At 51.3% G+C, this 18,211-nt stretch overlaps 2 protein-coding genes across 2 annotated transcripts in view; one reads left to right on the plus strand and one right to left on the minus strand.

The window, feature by feature from the left end:
• FMNL2 (formin-like 2) overlaps window positions 1-5,517 on the plus strand; it is a 49,364-nt gene extending 43,847 nt beyond the window's left edge. Inside the window, exons 20-25 of the mRNA XM_009080062.1 lie at window positions 556-685; window positions 1,017-1,180; window positions 1,261-1,362; window positions 2,034-2,132; window positions 2,540-2,663; window positions 5,402-5,517. Of these exons, the coding sequence (XP_009078310.1) occupies window positions 556-685; window positions 1,017-1,180; window positions 1,261-1,362; window positions 2,034-2,132; window positions 2,540-2,663; window positions 5,402-5,517 (735 nt within the window). The remainder of the gene's footprint in view (window positions 1-555; window positions 686-1,016; window positions 1,181-1,260; window positions 1,363-2,033; window positions 2,133-2,539; window positions 2,664-5,401) is intronic.
• Window positions 5,518-11,296: 5,779 nt separating this feature from the next.
• Window positions 11,297-18,211, minus strand: part of PRPF40A (PRP40 pre-mRNA processing factor 40 homolog A (S. cerevisiae)) — a 15,170-nt gene continuing 8,255 nt past the window's right edge. Inside the window, exons 14-25 of the mRNA XM_009080072.1 lie at window positions 17,588-17,738; window positions 17,370-17,503; window positions 16,436-16,550; window positions 16,214-16,305; window positions 15,949-16,065; window positions 15,304-15,441; window positions 14,163-14,258; window positions 13,651-13,737; window positions 13,448-13,544; window positions 13,290-13,351; window positions 12,047-12,181; window positions 11,297-11,389 (exon numbers count right to left, since the gene is read on the minus strand). Coding sequence (XP_009078320.1) covers window positions 11,297-11,389; window positions 12,047-12,181; window positions 13,290-13,351; window positions 13,448-13,544; window positions 13,651-13,737; window positions 14,163-14,258; window positions 15,304-15,441; window positions 15,949-16,065; window positions 16,214-16,305; window positions 16,436-16,550; window positions 17,370-17,503; window positions 17,588-17,738 — 1,317 coding nt within the window. The remainder of the gene's footprint in view (window positions 11,390-12,046; window positions 12,182-13,289; window positions 13,352-13,447; window positions 13,545-13,650; window positions 13,738-14,162; window positions 14,259-15,303; window positions 15,442-15,948; window positions 16,066-16,213; window positions 16,306-16,435; window positions 16,551-17,369; window positions 17,504-17,587; window positions 17,739-18,211) is intronic.

Raw genomic sequence — 18,211 nt, forward strand, 5'->3', positions numbered from 1 at the left:
CCCTTCCCTGCTCCAGCCCTTCAGTGTCCTTCTTGTGAGAGCCCAGAAGTGTCCCCAGGTGCCTCAGCAGTGCCATTGTCCTTCTTGGCCACCTGGGCACACCTGGGCTCATGTTCAGCCGTGGTTATTCAGCACTCCCAGGTTGTTTTCCTGGCAGTTTCCATCTCCTCTGTCCCCAGCCTGGAGCACTCTAGGAGCTGTGGTGACCCACGGGCAGTGTTCAGTGTCCTTCTTGTGAGAGCCCAGAAGTGTCCCCAGGTGCCTCAGCAGTGCCATTGTCCTTCTTGGCCACCTGGGCACACCTGGGCTCATGTTCAGCCGTGGTTATTCAGCACTCCCAGGTTGTTTTCCTGGCAGTTTCCATCTCCTCTGTCCCCAGCCTGGAGCACTCTAGGAGCTGTGGTGACCCACGGGCAGTGGTGCACAGGGGAAGTGTCTCCTGGGGGACTTGGTTGGTGCTTCCCAGCGTGGAAACACATGATGGGGAAGCATCACTGAGCCCCTTTACTTGGATCCTGCTGTGACCCCACAGAGCATCTCTTTGCCTCTGCACAGCTCCTGGAGACGAAGTCAACGGACAGGAAGCAAACCCTGCTGCACTACATCTCCAACGTGGTCAAGGAGAAGTACCAGCACGTGTCCCTCTTCTACAACGAGCTGCACTATGTGGAGAAGGCTGCTGCAGGTACATGTCACCCATCACCCTGCAGCCTCCTCCACCCTCCTCATCCTCTTCACCCTCCTTCATCTTCCTTATCTTCCTTCACCCTCTATTCTCTGTCACTTTCCTCACCCTGCATCCTCCTCCATCTTCCTCATCCCCCTTCACCCCCTCACCCTGCATCCTCCTTCACCTTTCTCACTCTCCTTCACCCTCCTCCATCCTCCCTCACCTCCCACGGTGGTGCTTCCCTCTCCAGCTGTCACACACCACTTCTCTGGGCTCGGCCTGGTCCAGCTGTGGGACCAGGGCCTGGCCCAGCAGGAGCTGTGCAGCTCTGGTGTTTCCCCCCCAGTGTCCCTGGAGAACGTCCTGCTGGACGTGAAGGAGCTGCAGAGGGGCCTGGACCTGACGAAGCGCGAGTACACCATGCACGACCACAACACCATGCTCAAGGACTTCATCCAGAACAACGAGGGCAAGCTGAAGAAGCTGCAGGATGATGCTAGGATAGCCCAGGTGTGTCCTCACTGCAGGGTGTGAGCAGAGGGGCTGGGGTAGTGGGGCTGTGCAGGCCAGTAAGGCTGTGCTTCTTGCAGGATGCCTTTGATGATGCTGTGAAGTACTTTGGGGAGAATCCCAAGACAACACCTCCCTCAGTCTTTTTCCCTGTGTTTGTCCGGTTTGTGAAGGCCTACAAGGTAAACATCCTGCTCCCTCTCAGCCTTCTCCACCTCCTCCTGTTCTTTTTCTACTCCTCTTCTTCTCCTCTTTCTCCTCCTCCTCCTTTTCCCCTCCTTCTCCTTCTCTCCTTCCTCTCCTCTCCTTCTCTCCTTCTCCTTCTTCTCCTTCTCTTCCTCCTCTCCTCTTTCTCCTCTTCCTCCTCTTCCTCCTCTTCTACTCCTCCTCCTCCTCTTTTTCCTCCTCTTTTTCCTCTTTCTCCCTCTTTTTCCTCCTCCTTTTTCCTCCTCCTTTTTCCTCCTCCTTTTTCCTCCTCCTTTTTCCTCCTCCTTTTTCCTCCTCCTTTTTCCTCCTCCTTTTTCCTCCTCCTTTTTCCTCCTCCTTTTTCCTCCTCCTCCTTCTCCTCCACCTTCTTCTTCTCCTCCTCCTCTCTCTTCTCCTTCTCCTCCTCCTCTCTCTTCTCCTCTTCCTCCTTTTCCTTCTCTTTCTCCTCTTCTTTCTCCTCCACCTGCTCCTTCTTTCTCCTCTCTTCACCTCCTCTCTTCATCTCCTCTCCCTTCCTCTCATCCCCATACCCTTCCCTCTCCCTTCCCTGGAAATTCCCATGATGGCACGTGCCACCTCTGCTCCCTGGAGTACTTAGGGCCTTGTGTCCCCTGGAAGCTCTAACCCATGTTTCTGTCACCATCAGCAAGCAGAAGAAGAGAATGAGTTGAGAAAAAAGCAGGAACAGGCCTTAATGGAAAAACTGATGGAGCAAGAAGCACTGATGGAGCAGCAGGACCAAAAGGTATGGCACAGATAGACCTTTCAGGTGGGATCACCTTCCTGACGGCTCAGACTCCTCAGCTCTGGCGCAGGAGTTTAGTTGTCCAGCTTGCAGTGGCCTGGAAGTAGTCTCTGGAAGTTTTCTCCTTATCTGGAGAGAACTGGAATCAGCTGGAAGAGTTGTGTGTAGTGCCTTGGAAGTCTGAAAAATGAAGGAAGGCTACGTGGATGGAAAGTTGTGTCGTCCACACTGCCATGAGCTAAACTCTGTCCTCCTCTGGCCTCTCCATGGGACATCAGCTATGGCACATGGGGTGGAAAACCGGGTGGAAAACTGTCAGTTCCTGTGTGCTGGTGGGATGAAATGGTGTGTCAGGGTCAGGAGGGAGCAGGAGGGTCAGTCCTCACCAATCCTGCCTCTGCTTCCAGTCTCCTTCCCACAAAACCAAGCGGCAGCAGCAGGAGCTGATCGCGGAGCTGCGGCGGCGACAGGTCAAGGACAACCGACACGTGTACGAGGGCAAGGATGGAGCTATTGAGGACATCATCACAGGTAACCACAGCCCCTGTGTGTGTCATCCCACAGGGACCCCACTCAGGAGAGCTCTGTGGATCTGCTGAGTAGCTGCTCCAAGTGCTTCAGGTCCTTCCTGAACCTGGAGCAGAGCGGAGGGTGTTGGCTGGTGAGATGTTGTGAAGCACAGCTAGAATCTTCTGCCTGGGGACTTAGTCCTGCTCTTCCAGATTGTGGGGATGTTCTCTGGGCTCTGGAGCCTCCAGAGGGGCTGTGCATGCCATGGAGATGTTTGCCAGACCCCTTTTTTCTCCCCACAAATGGAAGACAAAGGTTGAGAACATGATTAAGAGCATGATGAAGAGCCTCCAGTTCTCTTCATGTGAACTAACAGTGGTTGCACAGTGGCAGCAAATCAATGCAGCCTCAATGACTGATGACCCCAAACTGCTCCTGGTTTCCCTGGGCAGAGCCTGGGCTGGAGGGATGGGACCCAGCCAAGCACAGTCATGTCTTGGTAGATATTTACCTTCTAACCTGCTTTTTGTCCAGGAATCAAAGAATTTTTCAGCTCTGGTTGCAGGACTTGGGGTTTGCTGCATGTTCTTCACCTGTGAGGTGGAAGGAACATGGTTTAACACTTCAGTAACTCTACAGTCATGTGTTTCCTTGCGCAGAAGCTCCATAAAAGGTCTTTGCCTGCTGCTCCTGGAAGGTTTTCACAGGAGTTTTCCTGCAGAAGAGCTGTCTTATCACTCGCTAAGGAAAGCCAAGGAATTGCTGCCCAGCTAGATGATAGGGATGAAGTGTGTGGAGCTTTCCTAACTCTTCTTAACCTTGTTGAATAGCTCCTCTGATAATATCCTGCATTTAAAGGGAGAGTGGCTGCAGGATCTGATCTGTCACTGCTTCTGCAGCTCCTCCAGACTCCTGGAAGCTTTTTTAGTGGGGAAGAGGCTCTCCTGGAGGCTTGTTGAACAGGCAGAGTGGTTCTCCTGCTCTGATGGAGGAGCACTGTGTGGCAGATGCCTATCCCCATGGAAAAGGCCATCCAGGGGAGAGGGTACCAGGCTCAAACTAAACATTCTCTGCAGCCTTGGGCCTGGAGATTCCCATTTTGGGGGTGGCTCTGAGGGTCTCAAGCTCAGGCACAGAATGTCAGGTAGGACTGAGGTCCCTGGAGGCTTCCAAATGAATCATGCACCTCCCATCCCCGGGAGTGTTCCAGGCCAGGCTGGATGGGGCTTGGAGCAGCCTGGGCTGGTGGGAGGTGTCCCTGCCCAGGGCAGTGGATGATCTTTAAGGTCCTTCCAACCCAAACCATCCTGTGAGTCAATGAAATACTCCCTCAACCCTTTCAACTCCTTGCCCAAAGCCCTGTGAGGTGTTGAGGAGCTGCTTGGAACGTCCCAGTGTCCCTGGGTGTCCCTAACCAAGCACTAACCCTTTACTAATGCCTTACAAGCTGCTTCTGACGTTGGTTTGTGTGTTTGGCTGTTGTTGTTCCCATGCAGTGCTGAAGACTGTGCCCTTTACCGCCCGGAGCGCCAAGCGCAGCTCTCGGTTCTTCTGCGAACCTCTTCTCACTGAGGAGTTCCATTACTAAACTCTTCCTCTCTCACATCTGATGCTCTTAGAAACCAGGAAGGTTGCTGTAGATATATTTATTTTTTGCCACTTCTCCTCTGTTTCTGTGCTGGGTCTCAGCCAGGACCATGTGACTGTCGTGTCGTGGTGTTCAGCGTCCACCTGACGTCGTGTCGGTGTCGCCTCCGTTGCATGTCCTCATGTCTCAGTAACTTAGTCCATCCCATCGACTTCTGGCCATCCTTGTGTTCCAGTGCCATAGAACAGCAAGTGGTGGGAGTCACTGGGGCAGGTTTCGAAGCCTGAGGAGACCCAATGCGGTCCAGAAGTGACAGTTCACTTGGCTTTTCTATGTCACCTCTGTGGCCTACACACCTCTTTGTGCCAGGCTGTACATGTCATAGCTCAGCTGCATGGACTAGGGGGTGTCCGTGGGGTTGGTTCTGTCTTGGGAGGGTTGTCTGGAATAACCCACATGGTTTGGTTTAGCCTGTCTAACCAGCACCTGCATGTTGGCTGCATGTGAGCCACGGGGTGAAACCAACAGCGTCAGGTCTCTCCTGGGTTGGTCACATCCATCTCTCACTTCTCTCAGTTCCATGCCAGCTTTCAGGGCTCCCTGAGCAGGAGGCAGCTCAGGTGGGCTCTGGGCAGAGCTGGGGGTTGGGGCATGGTGAGGGGAGGGAGTGAGGAAACACTTGGGTACGGTGCCGACGAGAAGGTTGACATGGAACTGAGCATCTCCCATCGTGGTGTGGAGTGTAAGGTGTCTCTAACCCAGCGTGGCCGACACTGTTGTGTGCTGTTAAGGACTCAGCCCCCTGAGCAGACAACAGTGTTTCCCCTCTGTACTTTGACAAGTGCTTCTAATAAACTGCCAGCCCTAACCAGCTCGATGGGTCTTTGCTCTCTGGAGTTCAGTGCTGTCTTCTCTTCCTGGAGCCAATCTTCAAAGCAGCTTGGAACTGGGGTAGGAGAGGCGAGAGGGTCCTTGTCCTTCCTCCCCACGTCTAACCCCTCTGGCCGTGGCCTCCCCCTCTGTGCTCTGTGGTTAACCTGCCTGGGAGGTTTGAACACTGCCTTGACTTGCTCTTCGTTATTCCATCCCATTTTTTTTGACTTAACCATCATTTTGTGTTTTGTTTTTGTTTTTTTTTGTTTGTTTGTTTGTTGTTTTTGTTTCTGTTTAGCCCTAAAGAAGAATAATATCACTAAATTTCCCAATGTTCACTCGAGGGTAAGGATTTCTTCTAGCACATCGGTGGTGGAGGATACCCAGAGCTGGCAAGCATCACTTTTTACTTAGCTTCCTCCTCTCTCTGTACTGCAGGCAGCTGGTGGTAGATGTGGCTGAGCTAATACTGGTGAGACCCCCAAGGCCAGTGGAGACCCTGCCCCTTGATTTGCACCCTCAGCGGTGCCAGGGACCCACAGGCCTTAGCTGGTGATTCCCTGCACACTCTATTTTGGCCGTCTCTCCTCAAGTTCAGCCCAAAAGAGTCTTTTGTCCCCAGGTGGTTGTAGCCCCAGTGATGTTCTGCTGGTCCTGCTGTGGCCATGGACAAGCAGCAGCTCCAAGGGTGGCAATGGAAGAGCTGAGGAGTTGTGTATCGACCTGAACACAAGTCATCCAGGAGACTTGAAGGAGGGTTTGCCCAGTCCAACACCAGTTTGTTTGCCAGGAGAGAAGCGTGTGAGCTGGAGGAGCCGTCAGGGGAGGAATGTGCTTGTGATGTTGTGGTTGCACAGGTAGCAGCACGTGGCACACCTGTAGCAGCACATGTGACATGTACCAGCACGTGATGGGCTTCATCCACACATCCAGCACCTTTCTCCCTCTTCCATCCATCCCATACTCAGCGTTCCCTCCTGAGCTCCCTCTGAGCAGCAGGGCCAGGCTGGGCTGGGACGAGGGGGAGGAGGAAGAGGGAAGTTGTCTCCTTCATTGTCTGTGGCTGATGAGATGTCTCTGCAGCTGGACAAGGTGGTGCCATGGGGCAGGATGGCAGCTGGAGGGACCTCTTAGGCTTGGTTGGACTCACTGATTTTAGAGATCTTTGCCAACCTGAATGATTCTCTGATAAACAGGGTTTTAGAGATCATAGATCCATCCTGGTGTGGCTGAACACCTGCCCCACAGGACCCTGAGTTACACATTCCAGTGAGCTCCACCCCAGTGTACAAATGTCCTTCGGCTGCTGCTTTTAGGTTTGGTTGGACTTCATGATCTTGAAGGTCTTTTCCAACCTGAATGATTCCATGATAAATAGGGATGTAGGGCTCACAGATCCATCCTGGTGTGGCTAAACAGTTGCCCCACAGGACCTTGGGTCACACACCTCCACGGTAGGAACATCCTTCAGTTCCCACCAGGGTTTGAGTGGGTGCATGAAGGACCAGGCACACCCAACCCAGCTGATTTCAGTTGACGTTGCCTTCCTGATGTTGATGACCTCCAGCAGGGTGAGGACCCATCCATCCATCCATCCATCCATCCATCCATCCATCCATCCCAACCCCACCAGCACTTCACCAGTATTACCTGCTGCTTGGGTGCCTAGTAGAGAGCACGTCCTCCTCGCTCCTTCTGCTCTGGCCGGGGTGAAATCCCTTCTCCTGTCCTACACAAGCTGCTTTGATTGGCTTCCAGCAGGACCTTTTCCTTGTCTGGCTGTGCGTGTGCGTGTGTGTGCCTGGGCTGGATGTGCTCACCAACAGCCCTTCCCTCTCCCCAGATCTTCGAAACCAGCCGTACCGCCGTGCCGACGCGCTGAGGAGAAGCGTCCGGCGCCGCTTCGACGACCAGAACCTGCGCTCAGCCAACGGGGCCGAAATAACCATGTGAGCTGGAGGCCTGGGGAGGGACTGGGGGGGCTTGGAGAAGGCCTTGGCCAGGTGGACTTTGTGTCCAGCCACTCCCACCAGCCTGAGGAACAGCCAAATACACCTTCAAAGGGCTCAAAGACCTTGGATGCGTCTCCACTCAATGGTCTCTACTCAACGGGTTCCCCACTACCAAGTGCCTGAACTGGAAGTACCTGCTCAAATTGATCAAAGCAATAGGACTTGATTTGATTGGGTATCTCTTTTTTGCCACCAATACATTTGTCAGTGGTTTTTTTTTTTTAACCAAAATGTAAAGTATGTTGTTGTTTTGGGGGTGTTTAGTTGGGTTTGGTGATCTCCAGGTTTAGTGACTGGGCTCCTGTGGGCGTGAGCTGCATCCTGACTGGTTGGAATGGGAAGACTGGGATGTGCTCAGCTTCTAAATGCATTCCTGTGCTGGCACCGAGGGCTGGGCCTTGTTTCAGCTGCACTTTGTGGCTGTTTGGGCATGAAAAAGAAGAGATTTAAGGGCTTTCTAGAGATGACGTGGAAATAACAACCCTAAGCAGCAACTTGGACCTTTGCCACCCCCCAGGCATGAGCTGTGGGACCCTGAGCACAGGGACAGGACCCCAGAACAGGTCACCCTGAGGTTGTGGGGGTCAAGGGCGACCCAAGGCACGGCCTGTGCTTGAGGCAGCGTTGGAGTAACAGCTATTTATTAATTAGCACTAAGCTATTAACACCTCAGTAATCAGTGTTAGGCTCTGAGGAGCTCCCTCAGCCAGCTCCAGCTCCAGGGACAATCCCACTCCCATTCCCTGCTGAGACCCACTGGGCAGAGAAGGGAACCCCAGCTGAAATTCCTGATGGGTTTCAGGTTCCCAATGGCCTTTTCCAAGCCTCAGAAGGGAAGGGAGAGGCCCTTCAGTGCCCTGGAGCAGCAGGATGGATCCCTCTCCGTGCTGGGAGCGTCGCTGAGCTGCTCAGCTGGGCACAGCTGGAGTGAGGAGCAGGTTGTCCCCTGGATTGAGGAGCTTTTCCAAGCTCCTTTTTGCTTCCAGCTTCCTTGCCTGGGCTCCTTGTACAATGTCTTGTATAGTATTTAACCACTGAGTTTCCTCTCCCTTTCCCGTCGTGAACCACTGGTGAAGGTCCCTGGTTGGTTTTTTTCCCTCCTCCTTGGATAATGTGTAGTTATATGATAATCTGTTTTTAAATGTACAGATATTTTGCTACAGAAATCAGTGCAGGTTTGTTTTTTTTTTTTTATGGTTTTTACACTTTTATCCCCACGTTAACCTCTGGGTAATATTGTAAATATTGTTTAAAAGCAACAAACAGGAAAAAAAAAGAGAAATAAAAATGCATCAAGGCCTTTGTGCTCTACAATCTGAATGTTATTTTAACTTATAGTTTTGGGGGGGTTTCTATTTAACTAAAAGGACAGTTTGGGGCTCAGAGTTATCACATTGACTTATTGCCAGCGAGTTTTTCTTGAAAAACTGCCAAGTCTTTGCCTTTTCCAGCACTGAGGAGAACATGCCACAGCCTCGGAGAGCCACGAGGGCTGCGGCGGAGCCAGGAGCACCCAAGGGCAGGAATTGTTGTCCTGAGCAGCAGCTCTGTCCTCAGGGCACGCGGCTCTGGGTGCTCTGGGTGCTCTGGGTGCTCTGGGTGCTCTGGGTGCTCTGGGTGCTCTGGGTGCTCTGGGTGCTCTGGGTGCTCTGGGTGCTCTGGGTGCTCTGGGTGCTCTGGGTGCTCTGGGTGCTCTGGGTGCTCTGGGTGCTCTGGGTGCTCTGGGTGCTCTGGGTGCTCTGGGTGCTCTGGGTGCTCTGGGTGCTCTGGGTGCTCTGGGTGCTCTGGGTGCTCTGGGTGCTCTGGGTGCTCTGGGTGCTCTGGGTGCTCTGGGTGCTCTGGCCACACAAGGTGGCATGTTCTCCTCGTGTCCCAGGGCTGGCTCTGCTGCTGAGCAAGGCTCGAGGGCTTTGGGCAGCACCTCACGGGTCTTTCCTTGTCTGTTCTGCCATAAACAGCAAATAAACTATTTACACTACTACACTGAGAGCCAGAGGCGTTTGTGGGCACTTCCCCCCTGCCCGTGACACTGCACAGGGTTGGGGCACTTTCCCCCTCAGCAGTTGTGATCTTTGATGGGTTTTGGGGCACTTTTCTCTCCCTAATGGTGGTAGTGGACTTTGGGCCACTTCTCCCTCTGTTTTCCCCTCACTAATGGTGCTCTTTGGCAGGTTTTGGGGCACTTTTCCCCTCACAAATTGTGCTATTTGCTGGGGTTTTGGGCCACTTTCCCCTCTTCCCCCTCACTAATGGTGATATTTGGCAGGTTTTGGGGCACTTTTCCCCTTAGAAATTGTATATTTGATGGTTTTCTTGGCCACTTTCCCTCATTCATAGTGACATTGGACAGGTTTGGGGACACTTTTCCATTTCCCCCCCCCAAATGGTGGTTTGGCAGGTTTTGGGGCACTTTTCCCCTCACAAATTGTGATATTTGATGGCTTCTTGGCCACTTTTCCTTCACTAATAGTGCCATTGGACAGATTTTTGGGGCACTTCCTCCTCCCCCAAATGGTGATATTTGATGGATTTTTTGAGTTTTCCCCTTTTTTTCCCCCATACAAATGGTGATGTTTGGCAGGTTTTGGTGCACTTTTCCCCCATGAATTGCAGTATTTGATGGGGTTTGGGGGCACTTTTCCCTCTTGCCCCCCCACAAATGGTGATGTTTGGCAGGTGAACACCCTGGAGCTTTGTGGAAGCCTTTGGAGCTGCTGTGGGTGTATCAAGACTGAAAAGAAGTCCTAAATCATCCCAGGAACCTCCCAAACCAGCCAAGGAAAAAAATCTCAAATCATTCCAGTTAAAAATCCCATATTATCCCAGCAAAAAAATCCCAACTCATCCAAGGAAAACTCCCAAATCACCACAGGAAAAAAATTTCGTATCATTCCAGCAAGAAAAAAAAAAAAAAAAAAATCCCAAATTATCCAACCCAGCAAGAAGTCCCTAATCATCCCAGGAAAAATCCCAAATCATCCAAGGAAAAAAATCTCAAATCACCTCAGAAAAAAACCAAAACCTTAATCATCCCACAAAAAAAACCCCACGAAAAAATTTCACATCATCCCAGTGGAAAAATCTCAAATTATCCCAGGAGATAAAAATTCCAAATCATCCAAGGAAAACTGCCAAGTGATCCAAGGAACATCCCAAGCAAGCAGCAGGCCACACTAGGAGACAAGGTTTAATCAGTGATAAAAATGTACAAAAATATTCCAAGGGGAGCAATTCCCAATTCCCTCGGGGCCAAGGGCACCATCCTCGCTGGGCTGGGAACGGGGCTGGGCAGCGACATTCTGCAGCAGCTTCTTAAGGCAACACATGGACATGGATTGAAAATGGGAATTTTATTCCTAAAGTTTCTTGAGCTGAAGAGAAAATGGGAAGAGAAACGCTGGAGTAACAGCCAGAGCTGGGCTGGGCTTGGGAACGGGAAGTGGTTGCGGCACACTCCCTCCCTCTGCTGGCTCTGCGGCCACATCCCAGCCACATTCCCAACCACCACGTTCCCAGGGCTCTGGGAATTTACTGGAAATCCTTCTCTGCCATAGTACTTGGACTTGAGTGAGTCAAGTCTTTGGTTTGGCCAGTGCCAACGAGCAAACCCAGATGTTGCTCTGGGGGTTACAGTAGAGCAGGACATGGACTCATAAGACATGGACTCATCATTCCTGTTGCCTTCCCAGAACACCCAACCCAATCCATGAAGTGAAACCCCAAGGAACCGAAGCCAAGGAGCAGTCCCAGATGTTGCTCTGGGGGTTGCAGTAGAGCAGGACATGGATTCATCATTCCTGTTGCCTTCCCAGAACACCCAACCCAATCCGTGCTGTGAAGCCTCAAGGAACCAAGGGCAGAACCTGCCTCTGCCAGCAGCCCAGCCCTGCTCCCTGCCCAGGAAGGACCACGAGGTGCCAACACCTCCCTGGGCTCAGGGACACTCCTACCAGCACCACATCCCTTCCCAGGGGAGCACAGCGCCGTTCCCACCATTCCCAGCCCCAGCTCCAGGCCAGGCACAGCTTCTGCCCTCAGAATTCCATTCACTGCTCTAGATTTGCTGCCAATAAGTACTTGAGTGGATTGATGTGATATTGGGAAGCCACAGCTCTGTCCTGGCCCCCACGGCCTCCACCACCCCTGGGGCTCCCAGGACACGTCTGGTATAAATAACGTTCTCATTGATCTTCATCCAGTTGTTCCAACAGAGTCCTCCTCTGCTTTTCCAGCTCTCCCTCGCTCAGCTCACTGCCAGAGGTGTCCCAGTTGCCCTGTGGAGAGGAGAGTGGTCAGGCCAGGGATTCCATGTTGGTGGGACCCCCTGGAGGTGTTACGGGTGCTCCCCATGGTCCCCAGCAGGGCCCAGATCCAGGTGGGTGCTCCAGGGCACACTCAGGGACACCACAGGCAGAGCAGGAGGTGATGGCACAAGGAGGACACGGGTGAGTCCCTGCTCAGTCCTTGGAAGGTGCTCCTGGGTTTGGGATTTTCCCAACTGGAGGCCTGAACAGCTCATTTTAAGAGGATAAAGCAAAGAGCAGACAGCTGCTCTTCCATCTCCTTGTGGAAGATGGAATGCACAGAATATAATCCAGAGGGACATCACTGCCACCACTCAGTGAGGGGAGCAACCCCCAAAGCTGCTGGACCAAGGGACATTTGTTTCAGTCATCCATCAAAATCCTACAGCCTTTCCCAAACCAGGGAAGCATCACAGTAAGGGCAGGATCAGGAGTTCCTCCCACAGCACTTCCCAGACTGGAAGTACAAGAATTCGTTCAATCACAGAATCACTGAGGTTGGAAAACACCTCCAAGGTCAAATCCAACAGTCCAATCTGTGACCTCAGAGGACACCTATGGAGCTTTATCCCATAGCAGCCTGCTGCTAAAGCCCAAAGGGTGAGGGAAACAGGGAATGAAGCTTACAGAATCCTTTCCAGGCCGTTTCTTAGTCGGAGATTTATGCTTGGACTCGGATCTCTGTCTGGCTCTGTCCTTCTCACTGTCTCTCTCTCTGTCTTTCTTGTCTTTGTCTCGTTCCAGATCTGATTCCGGTGAATCCTGGGGGAATGAAGGGGAAAACAGTGAACATTAATTGACAGAATATCCACACCTCAGAGAATGAGTTCAGTTTATAGAATCATGGAATGGGTTAAAGATGATCCCATCCCACCCCTGCCCTGGGCAGGGACACCTCCCACCAGCCCAGGCTGCTCCAACCCCATCCAGCCTGGCCTGGAACACTCCCAGGGATGGAGCAGCCACAGCTGCTCTGGGCAACCTGTGCCAGTGCCTCAGCACCTCACAGGGAGGAATTCCTTCCCAATATCCATGGTATATTTCCCCTTTCAATGAGTATCTCAACAGAGATCACACTGAAAACTGCTCCAAGTAGTTACTAGTTAAGCACAGAAGTAACAAAACCAAGGTTGAGGAGGAGAGAGGTTTGTTCAGCACAGAACTTCTCCTGTTCCCAGCAGATGCTCCTTAGTCCACCTCTGTGCACAAGTCATTCCGTGATCTCTGGAAGAGATCTGGACCATGTGCTCCTGGACGGGCAGACAGGGATTAGGGGCCACGTCTGGTTTTGTCCCTTGTGTGACTGACTGGCACTTGTACCTCACTCAGTGGGTGAAACTAACACCTTCTTCCTTGTGACCAGCCACAGCTGACTCAGAAATCCCAGAAAACACCAGTCTGAAGAGTTTTGCAGCCAAGAGGAGTTCAGAGAGCCAAATTTCTTTCTTTACCTAGGACAAAGCCCTTTTCTTTGGCCTCAGCTGATGCAGAGTGAAGCTTTGTGCTCTCTGAAGTCCTTTTGCTGCTCCAGTGTGATGATAGCAGAGCTAGCACAGCCCTGAGGCTCGGGCAGACCCAAGGCATGGCTGGGATTCTTCCCAGCTCTCCATAATGGAAGTGAACACCAGAACTTGCCATGCCAAACAGCAAACACCAAGTTACTCGTAGAGTCTTTCCCATCTCTCTCACGGCTGCAGTTAACCCCCAAACCGAGCCGTTGTAGGTGGTCTGGTCGTAGTTATGCTGTTGGGAACACCTTCCCCTCCAGCCCGATCCCACCAACCCCATTCCAAAGCGCTGGATGCAAAAGGATTCCTGGGACCAGCTGTCAGGCTGTCCTTAAGCCAACTTGGAAGTGAACTGCACTTACAGACTTGTGTCTTCTCTTCTTGCTCTTCTTCTTGTGTTTTTTTGACTTCTTGTAACTCCTCTCTGCAGCCACAGGAAGAGGCAAACCCACATCAGTAAAATGCTGAGGACAAGGCAATAAAACTGATTGATTTGGACATACTCAATGAAGGGTCCTACCAGACTCTGCGCTGGAGGAACGTTCAGACACCGATCTGGACTCGGAGCGTTGACGCTTCTTCTTCGAGTGGCTGTCGTCATCCTCAGACTCAGAGCCCTTTGCACAGAGTCAGATCAGCAGGGTGAGCAATTAGTAATCACTACAGCCGCAATTAGCACCGTGACTAGCCCCAGGTGGGTCTGAAGGCCCTGGGAGTCCTTACCGAGCGCGACCGCGAGCGCTTCCGGTGGTGCTTCTTGGACTTCTTCGAGTGCTTCTTGGTCTTCGAGTGGTGATGTTGACACTCGTGCTGAGGGCAAGAGGGGAAGTGTCAGCACAGCCACAGTGTGGGCTGGGGGGGATGGACCTTACAGGTGAATCCATTCCACCCCTGCCCTGGGCAGGGACACCTCCCACAAGCCCAGGCTGCTCCAGCCCCATCCAACCTGGCCTGGAACACTCCCAGGGATGGAGCAGCCACAGCTGCTCTGGGCACCCTGTGCCAGTGCCTCAGCACCTCACAGCCAGGAATTCCTTCCCAATCTCCCATCTGTCCCTGCCCTCTGGCAGTGGGAACCATTCCCTGTGTCCTGTCCCTCCATCCCCTGTGCATCACTTCCTGTGACATGGAAGAGCAATCAGAGCTCTGTCCAACCCTTCCCTTCCCACCCAATTTCAGGGCAATAGAAGTGGTTTTGGTGGATTCTTCAATGAGGAAACAAACCACTCAATTACCTCTAGGACATGTAAGAAGTCTTTAAATATCCTTTTCCTCTCGGACTCCAGAGTGATGTCCTCAAACGCTGCTTCCTTCACAAACCTGTCCCTGATCTGCCAGAACAGCAACCAGACACTGGGGTCAGGCACAGCACTCACCAACAGAGGGACAAGGGGGGAGCAGTGAGAACAGGGACAAAACAATGGTGAAAGGAGTCAAAATAATAAAACCGTAACGAAAAGCTAATCTAACAAATAAAACCATCAAAAGCGACAATGAAAATCATGAGAATTATATGAATGTAGATCATTAAAATGACACTGAAAAACACCTCAAAAACACACTAAAACCACAAGAACACACAAAACCCCACCCAAACCCACCCTAAAAACACCCCCTAAAAACACCTCAACAACACCCAAAACCCACCCTAAAATACCTAAAAATATAGTTAAACCCACTAAAAATATACTTTAAATTACTTTCAAAATACTAAATACTATCAAAGCCTACTAAAAATACACTAAACCCCCCCCCTAAAAATGATAAAACCATCCTAACAATTATACTTTAAACCACTAAGAAAAAGACTTAAGACTACTAAAAATTGTACTTAGAAAATACTAAAAATTGTACTTAAAAATGCTACGAGTTATACTTGAAAATACTAAAAAACCCACTAAAAGACACTAAAAGGAGATTTGGCTCCCGCAGGTGCCAAACCTCTGACACTGTTACAATGCCAAACTTCCAACCAGACCAGTGAGGCAGAAGCACATGGAAACCTGGAGCATCCAATCCCACTCTTCTCCTGCCACTTCAGCCACAAAGCCCAAGTTTCCATCCACCACAGTTGGGGAACAAAAGTTCTCCAGTTCTTACCCACACCAGACTGGAGGTTTTGGATGATGATTTTGGGATGTTGATGCTTTGGGCTCATTTTGGGGTTTGGGGGCTTTAAATTCTACTCAAAAACATCACCAGAAGGAAGTTCTGTACATCAAATCCAAACCTCCCTGAAACCAGAACCTGAAGAGCCTCCAGGGCCCCAAGTCCCAGAGCAAACAGGAGCTGATCCACACCCAGGTTTGCTGCAGACACCCACCAGGGTGGGAGATCCCTCTGGGAGCTCCTCCCTGGGGAAATGCCCAGACTCACATCCTCCCAGACCGCGTCCAGCTCGATGGGGGGAGTCGCCTGCTTCAACATGCTCTTGAAGGCTGATTCCTTCCTCTTCATCTTCCGAGCCTCCTCCTTCTCCCTCTCCCTCTCCCGAGCCTCGGCCTTCTCCAGCAGCTGCACAAAGCCACAGGAGAGATGAGACACCTCCAAGAGCAAAGCTGATCACTCAGTTCAGTGGGATCTGGGGAACGCCAGGAGCTGTTTGAGCCATCCAAGGAGAGGCTAATAACTCAGTTCAATGGGATCTGGGAAGCTGTCCATGACTCACTTGGATGTAGAGGGAAATTAATCAATGATTTGTTTTCAAAGCATTTAATTGTTGATTTTGAGCATCTAAATAAGAGTTCAATGTGCAAAGCAGAACTCCAGGAACAGGGAGAAATCAGGAGCAAAGCTATGGATGCATGAGGGAACATCACTTAATTCCCACCACGGAATTCCTCAAGTTGAAATGTTGCTTGGAGTTAACATATTTTGGCAGCTGCTGTCAGGGTAAGGAATCTAAGGCACAGCATTTCCCTCAAACACTGTAGAATACAGGGAAAATGAACCCTAACTCCTGTCTGGCCAAGAGATTTCCCAGCCCAAGTCTCCAAGCTGTCTGGATCTAGGAATACTCACACTGTTGAAGGCCAGTTTGATGTTTCCTGCATCTAAAGTTGTGGCTCTTTTGGTGGAGCTGATGACTGTGACAAAATCTTCAAAGGAAGTGTTCACTTCCACCACAAATCCTTTATCCTGGAAGAAAATGGCACAAGGGAAGTCAAGGCCTCATCCAGGGCTAACATGCCATTAACTCAACCAGGAATCCCAACTCCCAGCAGCAAGGAGATCCCTTGATGGATAGATTTAGCACTGCAAGAACCCACATGGAGGATCTCCTCACCTTCAAGATGTCTTTGATGATCTTCTTCTCATCATGGTAACGAGCTTTGAGGTCTTCCACATAGAACTTGAAGAGGTCGAGTGCTGTTGAGCCTGAGGAAAGAACCAGCTACGTCAAAGGGAGCTCCAATCCAAGAGCTGCTCCTGAGGAGGTACCAGGTACACAGATCCCCCTGCTCTGTCCTGCCCCCAGTCCCAGAGCTGTGGAGGACACAGTCCTTACCAGGCTGGCCAAGCATGCTGGTGAACCTGATGTCAGAGCTTATGGCTGGGTACAGCTCCATCCAGGAGGACATGGAGTGTAGCTGTCCATGCTCGTGCAGTTCATCTAGGAAGAGCTACAAGACACGTAAAATGGGAACTGGAGTCACTCAGGATGCTTTTCCTTTGCTGTCAGCTGGGATGGATAGTCCAGGGATTCCATTTTTGCTCAGCTAGGACTGAGAAATCATTTTGTCCATTGTCTCTCCCTGCCTTCCCCACCTTTTACAGTGTTCCAGGACCATTTCCTTTCCATTCACACCTATTCCCCTCTGATCTCCTCCTTTCTTGGCAGCTTTCTGCCAGACCACCGATGTTGGAAAAGAGCTCCAAGACCATAAAGTCCAACCTGTGACCCATCACCAAGTGCCATGTCCAGTCCTTCCTTGGACACCTCCAGGGCTGGTGATTCCAACACCTCCCTGGGCAGCACATCCCAATGCCTGACAGCCCTTTCCATGGAGAAACTCCTCCTGAATTTGGGCCAGGCAGAGCTGTTGCTGGTAGATAAATTAACTTCTGCATCTGCATTCCTCTGCCTTTAGCAAGCCTTTAATTAATATTTGTGGGATTCCTCTGGATCCATCAATGGTCTAGACAACAAAGACTATTTGAACAGATGTTTTCCAAGTGAGCAATTCTTTATTCTTTCCCAGTTTTAATAGAACATCTAACTTCACACGAGGCAGGACCTTACCTTGAGTGGGTCTGAATCTAAAAGAAACTGTGCTCCCACCAGGCTTTAAACAAGAGGGCCCAGAAGTGCCCCCAGGGCTGGCGGTGCCTCACACCAGTGCTGGTACAATCCAGGTGCCATTGGCCTCTTGCCCACATGGGCACACCTGCCCAAAATATCTCCTCACATGCCAGTCCAGCACAGACCCAAAGCCACTGACCTGAAAGGATTCTCTGTTCTTCCGCTGTCTCCTCCTCTCCCTCAGCAAACTCTTCTGCTTTTCTTCCTCTTCCTCCTTCTCCAAGGCCCTGATGTGTTCCTCAAAGCAGATCAGTGCATCCTCCTTATCCATGTCTAGCAAGAGAAGACAGTGACAAGGGTAAATGTCAGGTGTTCCTTCCTGCTGCCTCTCCCAAAGGAAAGACACTGTGTACATACTCTGCAGCTCCTCGTCCTCTGCAAAGGTTGGATTGTCCATCAGGTACTGCTGAGCCTCTGACCATGTGGTGCAGTAGGTGACATTGGCCATGTTATCCAGTATGTTCTTCAGAGCTTCCCAATTCCTCTTCCTTAACTGCTTGGCTTGTTCCTGAGGAGAGAACATTGAGTGTGTGGTTAAATATGAGGTGGTATGGACAGAAATACATGGCCCCAAGTTTGTTCTCCAAGGAAACACGAAATTAACCTTTCATTTGCAGAGAATCATGGAATCAGAATGGTCTGGGCTGGATGGGACTTGCGGCCATCCAGTGCCAGGGGCAGGGACACCTTCCACTATGGCCCCAAGTGACATATCCACATGTTCCTTGGACACCTCCAGGGCTGGTGACTCCACCACCTCCCTGGGCAGCACATCCCAATGCCTGACAGCCCTTTCCATGCACAAATTCCTCCTGATGTCCAACCTGACCCTCCCCTGGTGCAGCCTGAGGCAGTTTCCCCTTGTCCTACATACAACTTGACACACTATTATAGTTTCACACTCTGATCCAGAGCAGTTCAGAGTGAAAGCCAAGATGCAATTCATTAAAATCATGGTTAAAATTAAACCCTTGGCAAAAT

Source organism: Acanthisitta chloris, unplaced genomic scaffold (genome assembly GCF_000695815.1).
Source record: "Acanthisitta chloris isolate BGI_N310 unplaced genomic scaffold, ASM69581v1 scaffold2620, whole genome shotgun sequence".
Classification (NCBI taxonomy): domain Eukaryota; kingdom Metazoa; phylum Chordata; class Aves; order Passeriformes; family Acanthisittidae; genus Acanthisitta; species Acanthisitta chloris.